The sequence below is a fragment of the Vanessa atalanta genome, chromosome 20 (assembly GCF_905147765.1).
Source record: "Vanessa atalanta chromosome 20, ilVanAtal1.2, whole genome shotgun sequence".
Classification (NCBI taxonomy): domain Eukaryota; kingdom Metazoa; phylum Arthropoda; class Insecta; order Lepidoptera; family Nymphalidae; genus Vanessa; species Vanessa atalanta.
The window spans coordinates 489,054-501,815 of NC_061890.1; the positions used below are offsets into that span (position 1 = coordinate 489,054).

The 12,762-nt window shown below is 33.7% G+C and overlaps 1 protein-coding gene across 1 annotated transcript; it reads left to right on the forward strand.

Annotated features, from left to right (window-relative positions):
* Positions 1 to 322: 322 nt before the first annotated feature.
* On the forward strand, positions 323 to 12,051 carry LOC125072044 (luciferin 4-monooxygenase-like). Its single transcript, XM_047682521.1, has 12 exons — positions 323 to 349; positions 1,573 to 1,728; positions 1,819 to 2,026; positions 3,961 to 4,159; positions 4,589 to 4,711; positions 5,428 to 5,602; positions 6,108 to 6,245; positions 6,832 to 6,957; positions 9,356 to 9,439; positions 10,149 to 10,295; positions 10,877 to 11,042; positions 11,924 to 12,051. The coding sequence occupies exons 2-12, from the start codon at positions 1,573 to 1,575 to the stop codon at positions 12,049 to 12,051; spliced, it is 1,650 nt and encodes a 549-aa protein (XP_047538477.1). The 5' UTR covers positions 323 to 349.
* The last annotated feature ends 711 nt before the right edge of the window (positions 12,052 to 12,762 follow it).

Below are 12,762 nucleotides of genomic sequence, written 5' to 3' on the forward strand. Positions count from 1 at the left end.
ACTATCAATAAAAATAATTGTTTATTTTGAGTAAATAAATATTTAAATAGGAATAAATTTGGATTTGCTTATTGTGTAATCCAAATAATCACAACTTGAGGTACTTCATTATTTTTTAGAGATATATTGAAATTTTAAGGTGACGGTTAGGTTACGAGTAGGTTAGTAAGCCATTTGGTACAATTGTACAAATGGCTTGTATTAAAGAGTCCGTTTTCAAAACCATGTATCCGTTTGCAGAAACTCAAAATGGCTTGGACGGTGAAGAGCCACAGTGGAGAAAATGGGACTGGACTGGGCCTGAACGAGGATATGGATATACAAACGCCTGTAATAATTAAAAAATAAGGTTTGTTTATAGAAAGCAAGCAGCCAATTACATATTATCTCGAAAATTTTCAATTCATTTACCTACGGAACCAATTGTGATTGGAAACCTAAACGACGCATAAATTATTGAAGTACACATTACCTTTTCACGAAACACTGTTATTTCCTTGGCTTTGAAGACGTAGTCCTTGGACGAGGTAGTAATTTGTGTGCAGAGTATAGCGATGATTAACGTTAATAATGTAGTATATCATTACTCGCCAAACGACATACAATCGCAATTTACGTTAAGACGTCTGTACACTTAACAATATCCAGGACCTATGAATAATCTATAATAATGGGAATTCATCACGTTGAAGTAGCTTGTGTGAACCCCAAGGAAGAACATAGGATACTTTTTATACCTACGACCAACCACTGCCGGCGAAAACGAGTACTAGTATTTTTGGCGGGGATTGGAAATTTTTGAGTTGAGCGTTATATTATTTTAAGCTCTAAGTTAACACAATTTACAAGCGCTCCCTCGAGTAGTAGTTAAAATTGTCTCGAAATGTTTTTAGTTTGCATTTATAACAAATAAAACTGTTTTTTTTTTTATTTATTTTGGACTAGGCAACACTTTTGCTATTAAGACTAAAAATCAATCGCATATAAAAGAATGCATCCCGTGCAAAACACTTTTACAAACTCATATAACATTGATAAAATATCAAGAATTAAGTATTTTTAAAATAAACTACTTGATCTTCAAGCGATAAGTTACAAGAAATTTAACGCAGTCACCGAAATTACACGAGCAACTAGTATGATATGCTAACTTAATAATTATCGTTGTTATAAATAAAAAAGTACTATGTTGAAATAATACAATTATCATTCTTAATAGATACGATGATAAGCGTCTTGCATTTGTATTTCAAGATGCAACATTCGATAGATAAAGCATATGAATCGACGTCTTTATACGCCGTTGGACGGCATAATTTGTACTGTCCATTGTCACAAGGGTACAGATCTCCATAAGAATAACACGATACAATACATATGGCAAGTATATATTCTTAACTAGAAATATTGAAATGTTATTAATAACACCCCAATTAAATAGATTTTGTCGTTATAATTATATATTATATAAATTATATTTACCATGTTGTATTATAACATATGACGTTTCGCCTGACGTTTTTTTAGTCAACCAGACAACGGCTGACTGATTTAATTTATTCATTGCTTCAGATGACGACAGAAAAGCGAGTGAACGATGCTGTTCATTGGTTTATGGCAGAACTAACTTCACGAGTTGTCGCCGAAACTGGTATACCGAGCGATAGATTCCATCTCGGTAAAATTATCCTACGTAGTCTCAAGGATTATCCTGACGCTGTGATGCAGGTCTTGTTGCATTTGTTTATAAGCACTTGGAGTATTTAGTAGAAGATCAACTGGAACAGAAACGTAATTTTAGACAAATTTTTGTCGTAGATTGATGGATCGACTGGTGAATCTGATACCAACGCCAATATATTAGGGAAATCAGTTAAATGCGCTAAATGCTTTCGTAATTTTGGACTGGAACCGGGAGATGTCATAGTGCTAATGGCTCCGAACCACGGAAGTCTATGTGTACCGTTCTATGCAGCTCTGTACACGGGAGTTATTATCGCGGCTGTTGATATGACGTTAGGAGTCAGTGAGTATTTAATATTTCAGAGCGTTGAATCGATGTGTATAGTCGATTCTGGTTTTATTCAAGTAAGTAGGTCAAATTTTGTTTTATCGAATGAACATTGGAATCGATTAATCTATTTATTGGTATCTGTCGTGAACTTTACAATAAGAATAACGTAAAAAACACTATTAATGATTTTAATCATACTATGGTGGAGAAGTGGTAATATTAAAATCGCTAAGATGTCTTCGAGATAATGTTAAGGGCAAAGGACAGATTAAATATAAACGTAAAAATAATACTTTAAGTATCAGTGGAATCTCCATTAGCTTCGGTAGCTTCACGTTTCATACAATTGAATGCTAGTAAGAATATTTGAATTAAATTCATTTTCATTCCAAATCGCTTAAGTTAAGCAATAATTTATTAATACATTCATAATACATACATATATATATTCATAAAAAAGCATATTATTCAATAGGGGATATTATATACAGGGTTATTGGTAATTCGACTTATTCCCGTTAGGAGGTGATAGGGGTGACTACTTGCGATAATTTTAACCCCCATATGCATGATGCAAAAGTGAACCATTTTTGAGCTATCGTTTTTTGTTAACTATTACTAACGGTTTAAAAAAAAAATGCTAATTACTAACGTTTTTTAGATTTTTTTCAAAATAAGTCATATGATAAGAGTAGATAGATATATATATATATCTAGACGATAACTAGACGCTAGCGTTAGTAATTATTAATATAATAATAATTATTAAGATAGTAATTATATATTTGATAATTACCTCTCTGCCGAGGAAGACGTAAAGTTAATCGTGCAAATAGCAAGGGAGAGAGAGAATCGTGATAATGATACGTAGACACTAAGATTACTTTCAGAACACGTGTACGTGTGAGTACTACACACCCACCTACATAAAGTACGTCTTAATTTTGTACAATGCAACTTATATATCGATAAAGTCACAACGACGCGTGACTAAGTCGGAGAGTTCAATGACGTTAAGTCTCTGTTGCCAGTAACAATAATATTAATAAAATAATTTGATATTGATATATGACTTGATAGGTTTCTGACAACACGCGATATGCTTAACGACTGATAATGAACTAACTTATACAATCTAATTATTTTTTTAAATATTGGAATAATTGTAGACGAGGTTCATAAATTTGCAATGTGTGATTGTACCAATACGTATCGCTACATTCAAAATCAAAATATACTTTATTCAAGTAAGCTTTTACAAGCACTTTTGAATCGTCATTTAACAAACTATTTAAAGTAAAGTTACCACCTGTACGGAATGTAGATTCTACCGAGAAGAACCGGCAAGAAACTCAGTAGTTACTCTTTTTCAATATCTAAAAATACAGTCATGTTAGTTAAATACAATTATATAAGTACATTACATTATAACACAAATTTCTCCCCCGTGTCTGTCTGCCTGTCCCTTTATGTAACTAACTTGCTTGCTAACTAACCGAGTGGATTTTCACACGGTTTTCTCCAACGGACAGTAGTTTATTTATTGTATTATTGGGAAAAAGAGCCGAGATGGCCCAGTGGTTAGAACGCGTGCATCTTAACCGATGATTTCGGGTTCAAACCCAAGCAGGCACCACTCAATTTTCATGTGCTTAATTTGTGTTTATAATTCATCTCGTGCTCGGCGGTGAAGGAAAACATCGTGAGGAAACCTTTTTTTTTTTCAAGCAACATGGTGGAATATGCTCCAAATCTTCTCCTCAAAGGCAGAGGAGGCCTTAGCCCAGCAATGGGAAATTTACAGGCTGCTAATGTAATGTAATATTAGGAAATTTTTACGGTCTTGAATAAATTGCCCATAGTAGGCCCATGTATACACGGGCGAAGTTAGGGCGAGAAGCTAAGTAAACAAAAAGAGTAAATAAAAAAATGTGTTTTCATTTTAGAGGAACTACAAGGCACTTTCAGTGTTAATCAACCAAAACTAATATTTTGTCAAAGCGAAAAGGCTCCAGACATACAAGTGGCTCTCAACGAAATTGACCTAAACGCTACTATTGTTACTTTCGACAAAGGAGATTATCTTTGCAGCCTGAAGGAATTCGTAGATAGATATGCAGATGACGCACCTATTGAAGAATTTAAGTAAGTTTTTTAAATCTTTTGACCAAATTTTTCCTACTGAACTTTTTTTACTCAAACAAAAGAATTAGTTTTTATGACATTTGTGCAATTCTGTGAAAAGAGCACTGTTTTGCTTACTTTCAGTAGACTTTACATTTTAAGTGTTAATAGCACAAAATAGCTTACAGGCCGCCTAGCAATGAAAAATGGGGCAGGTTCGATCCTGACCTCTTGGACTGTTGTAATCCGCAAGTTTAAATTCAGGAAATTAAGACACTAATATTACTCTGCTGGTAAGATTCATTAGGAAACCTAAAGCGACAGCCTTATTTGCAGTAAGTAGTTCGTTTATGGTCTAGTGCTACCCTTAGGTAGGTTTTCGAGGATGTTGTTTTATTATTAACAATAGATATGGATAGTTATTTTCAACCTTATTGCTATGTGTTTTAGAGCGACGGATTTCGATGCGGAAAATGCAGCTGCTTTCCTGATATCCACCAGCGGTACAACTGGCTTGCCCAAAGCTGCTGAAGTTTTGCATAAAAATTTCATTATATCTGTATCGACGATATGGTAATGTGAAGCCTATGAATATCTTACTGTTGGACTAAGATTTCCTATTTTTTTGTGTAGAATTTTTGGCGCTTATCCCACTATCTGTTGCCCGCAGCATTGCTTGCGTGGATTTTGAATATATTTACAGATTAACTTAAAATATTACGTTAAGACCTCTTTGTATACCACATTGGTGTGTATTTCAACCTTTAGAGGTAGAATATCCAAAAACGCGTAAATAGGTATCTACTCATCTTTGATCAGTAGCCCAAAAATAAAGTTACATGCTTCGAACTTCAAAAATGACGGACTTCCATACAAACATACAACACTTATTTCACAAACCCTTAGGGGTAGAATATCCAGAATTCCTTAGTGGGTGTCTACTCAATAAAACGAACCTACTCACAAAATTTTACGGACCTAATTTTATTAGTTTACGCTCGGCGATGATGAATAGATTAGGTATATAAATATATAAAATATAAGAACTAAATAAGCGGCGAATAAATATACATATATCATATCATAAAACATATTAAATTATTTTGTTCTTAAGTTAAATTTATTTGTTTCGGAAAATTGTATGATCAATACAGAGTTAGAACATTTGGGAATGTAACTGATTCCAATGGTCCATGTTTTAAGATACCTCTCTGAGCTACACATCTGACAGGTCAACGTTTTGTATATTTATTTTGAAAATTTATTCAATAGTATTGGCATCTTACCAGGTCTCGCTTCGATAAATTTCCACGTCCAACGGAAATGGCTCTGGTCGGATCTCCTCTACAATGGCTGACGGCAATTATACACTTTCTAGGATCTCCGATATTCAACTATACGAGGTTGCAATCGTCGATGCCTCTTACGCAAGAACACGCACACTATCTTATTAATACTTACAAGGTCAGTCTTTAACATTAAATCTTTTTCAAGATTTAATTTAAAAAGTCTTTGAGAAGGAATTTCAGGGCGACAATCTATCTCCATAACATGTTATTGAGAGATTATTTGTTCTTAGGATCGAATTTCGAGGAAGGTACCTATTAGAGGGCGATAATCTCTATACTATTGTTGCTACATATTATATCATTAAACTTTTTTATTTATTTTCATAAGAATAATGTAAGTCATAAGTAAGACAAATAATAACGGTAGCACGGTACTGTACCCGTTCTTTTTGACATAGGAAAAGAGATCAACTCTTTTCCTCACTATCCCTCCCACTCCCCCTTACCAGCAAAATGATACGTGAAACATTGGTTACACCTTCTTCTTTTCTAAATAGTAGCATAAACAAAATAAACGTCTTAGTAGCGATCGGTGCTACGAAATTCTGTCAGGCGGATATTATAGTAATTATTTACTTATGTAAAACCTATGTATAAATACATATATCAATATGTTTCAGCCAACATATACTATAATGAGTCCAACGTTGATTACGACGTTAATAAAAGAAGTGAATGGAAAATGTGACTTTTCCTGCTTCGAGACAATATTTTTGGGAGGCAGTGCAGTTCCTTTAGCACTCATAGATGATATTAAGGTACAGTTATGCTGAAGAGTATGTTTGCATGCGCTAATATCAAGAACAAGTCCACTACGGTTATTATTCCATTAAATAACCTGTTTATCAATATAGTTATCTAAAGAATAGACAACCCATACCTTTACTATACTACGCTAAGCTACGGTTTACTTAATATAATAGCAAAATATGCAACACTAAGAGGTTTCCTTACTATATATATTATCTTATATATTTTTACCACGGACACATATTGTGAATTACAAACGCAAACTCTGCATGAATACTGTAAATGATTTACCGTAAGCCACCGTGTTAAAAGGTCCAAGGGTCCATGTTAGGTTTGACTTATTTCTACTGTGACAAAATGGACTCGAAAATTCATAAATTACGTGTCTAACTAATTAAATCGAATCGAAATAAAGATATTTTATTTATTCAACAAAGCTCATTTAATCACGTTGGGATCGTTTTACAGGATTTCTTAAATCATTGAATCTCAGTATTTAATTTATATAATGCTGAATTTTAAAATTCTCGAAATGTAGCACTTATATATACTCGCATTCAAATGATAATTTGCCTTATTTTTATGTAATTGTAGAAAATTTCGCCCAACACTGAGGTACTGAACATTTTTGGCATGAGCGAAATAGCAGGCGCAGCGTTTCATGGGGATCCAGCATACCCAGCCGCCTGCGGGAAACCTATGACGTGCTTCCAATACCGTGTAAGTTGCTCAATAAAATTGTATATTATAGTCTTCAATAGTATATGCCTGGACTTCTGTTAGTCTAGCTCTTGGGTTCAAGTAAATAAGCCAGAAATTCTCACTAACATCCCAGAGTTTGAAGGTTGCCAGTGTTTGGCACTCTTATGCTCTGAAAAATATGTGAAGTAGTTCTTGCTCTCTTGAACTCTTTCCGGTCAAGTCAGATTTGTCGACTCATCGGATCGCACCGGCTCCTACACTTTGCACGCAGTTTGCTAGTCTTCCTTGAAAAACTGCGTTTACTAAATTGGTCGTTTTCATCATGATAAATATTGACAATTTAAATAAATCGATCAAATAAGTTGTCAATAGTTGGTAAACGGTGCTGGGAGAATGGTACTGTACGAAATATTAACTTTTTCTCATATTGCCAATACGCTACCAGCCTTAGAAACTAAGATGTATCTTGTGCCTGTAGTTACACTGGCTCACACACCCTTTAAATCAGAATCGCTGGTAACTACCCAAACGGGCTTGCACAAATCTCTACTACCTGTCAAGTCATTTCGATTCTATAAAACACCATTTATAAATATTACGGCTGTAAACTGGTAGAAAAATCGCAATGCAGATAAAATTTTTGAGTTGCGTTATGCAAGCGATGGTTGGTAAGGCAGAAGAAATTAAAACTTAAATACAATTCCTACTTTTAGAAAAAAAAAATCTTTAAAATTTTGGTTATTAATAGGACTTTAGTTAAATAAATCCAAATTATATTTAAACAAATTAAAATGATAAATATCTTCAAAGCCATTGTTGCCTTTCTTCCAGTATAATGTTAGTTTTTGGTGAGATGGCCCAGTGGCTAGAACGCGTGCATCTTAACCGATGATTTCGGGTTCAAACCCAGGCAGGCACCACTGAAATTTCATGTGCTTAATTTGTGTTTATAATTCATCTCGTGCTCGGCGGTGAAGGAAAACATCGTGAGGAAACCTGCATGTGTCTAATTTCAACGAAATTCTGCCACATGTGTATTCCGCCAACCCGCATTGGAGCAGCGTGGTGGAATATGCTCCAAAACCTTCTCCTCAATGGGAGAGGAGGCCTTTATCCCAGCAGTGGGACATTTACGGGCTGCTAATGTAAAAAAAAAAAAAATTATATTTATAGAACTCTAATAATGATATCAACTTCCTTGTTATTATGCTATCTGCATTTTGCAGTTAAACATAATCAAAGAATACATTTTTATCATGCTAAATTACAAATTTAACAAGATTAAAACTATTGAAATGCTTATGAAATCGAACTGATATTTATTTATTTAAAATTTCACACAGCGAATCGAAATTTTAAATATTTCATGTTTATATAACAAAGGGCCCTTCCCGATTTTGCGCTAGTTAAAAAAGTTAAATTATAAATGGATTCCATGATGCTTTTAAGTAAGCAGGTAAAAACATTAAATTCAATAATACTGTTTGAATAAACACGCCTGCGTTAAGGCTCGGGTTCCAACACAGGACTCATTAAACAATACTTGTGAATTCTAACATCGATGCAAATCTGGTTGTTTACATTTATTTTTATTTTATTTACAAAACAAACAGTACAAAGCGACATATTTAAACAAAATACAAAGACAAAACATTGACCAATACAGTTTCCAAGAGTAAACAACACATAATAATGCGAGCAAATGGAAAAAGGCGTATTAATTACAAATCTAAATAAAAAAATGAGTGACACTTAAACTACAATACCAACAGCGAGTAGAAAAATTATATATTTGGGCGTAGATTAGTAGGGACGGCAACGAAATTACGAAGCGTCAGTAGCGCATTGGTTTACGGGCCTAGCCTAGCGATGTAAAAAGACGCAGGATCGATCCCTTGGGCTATTGTTGTCCCCACTCCTAACACAAGTGATAAGCTTAAAAGGAGGGGTAAATAGGTATATCAGTAATTCGTTAATTAATTTGGGACATTGCTATTATTCATTTAAAAAAATAAGTATATAAGTTCAAATTTTTAGATGAAGTAAAAGCAAGCCAACCAAGCACGAGCAAACCTTTGCCCAGCTGTGGGAAATTTTCATACAGGCTGTTACTACTTACTAGACGGAGCTACTTTTGCATTTATGATATTAGTATAGACTACATAAATTTATTTATTTATTGGAAAAGTTACACCATCAACTTATCACTAAGCACTTTAAATTAATATCTGACTTGGGTAACATACAAAGTGATACGTCTTTAAAGGTGTAAACAACATTGATACATCATTAAATAAACTATCTCGTAAACGTTTGTTTTAAATCAAATAGGGCATTACATAGGGCCCATAATTATGGCAACCAGTAATGGTGAAAACAAGGTTAGTAACTATTTAAAAGTTCATTCATATTTCAGCTAATTGATATTACTACGCAAGACGATATCTACGAGCCCAATGTCCCAGGAGAACTCTGGATTAAAGGACCAAGCATTTTTAAGGTACGTTTTTTTTACATTACATTAACAGCCTGTAAATTTTCTACTGCTGGGCTAAGGCCTCTTCTCCCTTTGAGGAGAAGGTTTGGAGCATATTCCTCCACGCTGCTCCAATGCGGGTTGGTGGTGTGTGTGGCAGAATTAGCCACATGCAGCACGAGATGAATTAGAAACACAAATTAAGCACATGAAAACTCAGTGGTGCTTGCCTGGGTTTGAACCCGCAATCACTGGTTAAGATGCACTTGTTCTAACCACTGGGCCATCTCGGCTCATTTAATGTACGTAAATTTAAGAAATTGAAAACCAATATGCGATGGTAATAACAACCCCAACTGATTACACCATGGTGTTCTAATGTGGTAGAATTTCATTATACATATGCAGACGTTTTTACGATATTTTCTTCCAAATCTTTTAGCACTAATGACTGCTTTCGGCTTCGCATGGGTGCTTTTTATTAATAAAGATAATAATGTGATATATACATACATACAATTTATACCTTATCGTACTCAGGAATAAGGTAGATTTCTAACAATTTTCATTTTGCTAAAATAGATCATTAGTTCCGAACATTCCGGACATATTCCGGCAGGGGACATACAAACAAACAAACTTTACCTCTTTATATATTCATAATATTAGATGAAAATTAATCGGTGCTTGCCCTTTAAAGTAAACCCTTTTCAATATTTTATTTTAATTCCAGGGTTATTACCACAACAGTGCAGCAACAGAAGAGGCGTTCGCTGAAGGTGGATGGCTTAGAACAGGCGATTTGTTCTATAGAGATGAAAACTGGAACTTCTATTTCTTAGAACGGATAAAATTGCTTTTAAAATATAAGAGCTATCAGGTAATTGGGTCCTGGCATTTATTCAAAACATATGGCTAATTGTCTTTCAACAATTATTGTCAAATTTATGGTACAAACTCTTAGTGTCAATTTTCAATAAACTGCTGATTCGTAAAATAATTCATTTTTTAAATATTTGCAACAAGACAATTTCTCATCACCTTTTATGAAATATAATTTTACAAACACTTGATACTACACAATTGATTTAATTACTATTTTGCTTAGGTCAGCTTATACATAAAAAATAAAGCTTTAATGAATATTGTCAAAAAAAAAAACATTGCGATTGACGTTCTTCAAGAGATGTTTCGAAATATGATTAAGTTCACAGAATATTTTTGTTATCTGAATAATTTCTGTAATGATGGTGATTTCTGAAGTAAAACTTAAGAAGAAATTTAAATTTACAAATAAGCAACAATAATTGTAGTAAAATTGTGTGCCTGTGACCATTTTTTTATTCTCTCTTTTATTTCCCTTAACGATCTGTTTCCACTTCACAATTATTACTTCTGCCTCGACACTCATCTCAAACTAAATATGTACAATTTAAATTAGTCTCCAGTTTTTCACCACAGATATCACCAGTAGAAGTTGAGAACGTAATTAGACAACACCCAGGGATCCTGGACGTCGCCGTGACCGGCATCCCGGACCCTGAATGTGGGGATTTACCCGTTGCTTGTATCGTTCCAAGAGAAGGCTTCGACGTTACAGCAGAAGAGATTAAGGAATTAGTCAAAGGTACACTTCCTATATTACATTTATTTTATTTTCTTAAGGTAAACGCTTAAATAAGCCTCTGATGGTAAGTGTTCACCATGGCTAATAGGCATTGGAGCTCTAAGAAATATTATCTATCAACCAACCACCAAAGAGCCACCAACCAACTTAGGGAACTAAATTGTTATGTTCCTTGTGCCTATAGTTAATTTCGCTCACTCACCCTTCAAACTGAAATCAGAGTGGGCGGTCCCAAACGGACTTGCACAAAGCCAATCAAGTGAATTAAGAGTTCCTTATGTACTTAAAGAATTTCAGAACCCATGTCAAATATGATATGACAACTCAAATTATGGTAGAGAGCACGAAACAGTGACCATTGATAAAAACTTTGTAGGCAAGTGACAAGACAATGAACTTACTCGAATAAACAAATAATAATGAGGAAAGAAATAATTAAAAAAAAAGTATATCTTAATAATATCGATTCGTAAACAACAAAGTAATAAGCAATGGTCACGACTCTATCGTCTATTGTCATTGACCGGCGAGAGCTTCTCACGGACCAGTCTGTTTGGGTAACACCTTGGGTAACCCAACATGGACATCGATTATTATAATGTCAGAGAAAAGACTATAAAAGCTCAAGTAGTTTTTTTAAGCTGTGGTAGTTCTTTGTAATTCTATGATCAAAGTTCAGAGAGTCTAACTAAGCTGTTCCACGTTTTCTTTCACAGCCGACGAGATGATATGAACACAAATTGAGCATATAGTAATTATGCGAGTCTTTTTAGATTTTAAACCGCAGGTCTTCGGCTAAGATTTTAACTATTTTACCAACTCCGCTCTTGTTATGTTTTCCAAATTATATATAATGAAAAACTATGGCTTTTAATTTCCAGATTCCCTCTCCGATTCTAAGCAGCTTCGAGGTGGAGTTATCTTCATGAGCAGCATCCCAATGACAGCCTCGACTAAGGTCCATCGAAGAAAATTAAAAGAAATAGTTCAAAATTTAGAAAGACATTAATATAGTTTTAACTAAATTAAATATTAATTGTCTCATTGATTAAATTATTTTTATTGAAATCTTTGTATATAATTTTATTGATATATTTACATGTAATTAATATTGATTCTTTATATATAATTATTTATTTAAAATAATCAATATTGGTAACATCAATGTAACAATAAATCACAATACAAGATTATATATACATAGGTGATAAAATCAAGGTTAATAAATAATTATTCTTTTATTTTCATAGAAGGCTTTTAATTAATTGTATGTACCTTTGTATTCTTAATAGGTAATAAGAAAAATAATGATTGCCTACTGGATTTTATATGCTTCTGATTCGATATATTCCGAGCTGATGGTTTTATATATTTATTTTAATATAAATATGTACATATATAAAAGGGAAATGCCGCTCACTGATTAATCTTGAAATCTCTAAAACTATAACGCCTACAAACTTGAAATTTGGCACGTAGGTTCCTTATAGGGCTTAGACATCCACTAAGAAATTAAGGGGGTAAACCGGGGGTTGGTAGTTTGTATGAAAGTATGTTTTTTGGATATACTATACTATACTCTATAGATGGTGTGGAGGTGTAATAGATATATATCTGTTAATAAGATATAGATACATATAGGTTTATAATAGATAGTTCCCAAGTCGTATCGGTTTTTCCGAACCTATACGACTTGGGAACCTTCCAGAAAAGAGCGTAC

What these genes read in the sequence shown, in the direction of transcription:
- LOC125072044 (XM_047682521.1), top strand. Translation starts at nt 1,573, where the DNA reads ATGACGACAGAAAAGCGAGTGAACGATGCTGTTCATTGGTTTATGGCA. An exon ending in ATATCTGTATCGACGATATG is followed by an intron (nt 4,712 to 5,427) that starts GTAATGTGAAGC and finishes GCATCTTACCAG; the next exon opens with GTCTCGCTTCGATAAATTTC. An exon ending in ATCTTATTAATACTTACAAG is followed by an intron (nt 5,603 to 6,107) that starts GTCAGTCTTTAA and finishes AATATGTTTCAG; the next exon opens with CCAACATATACTATAATGAG.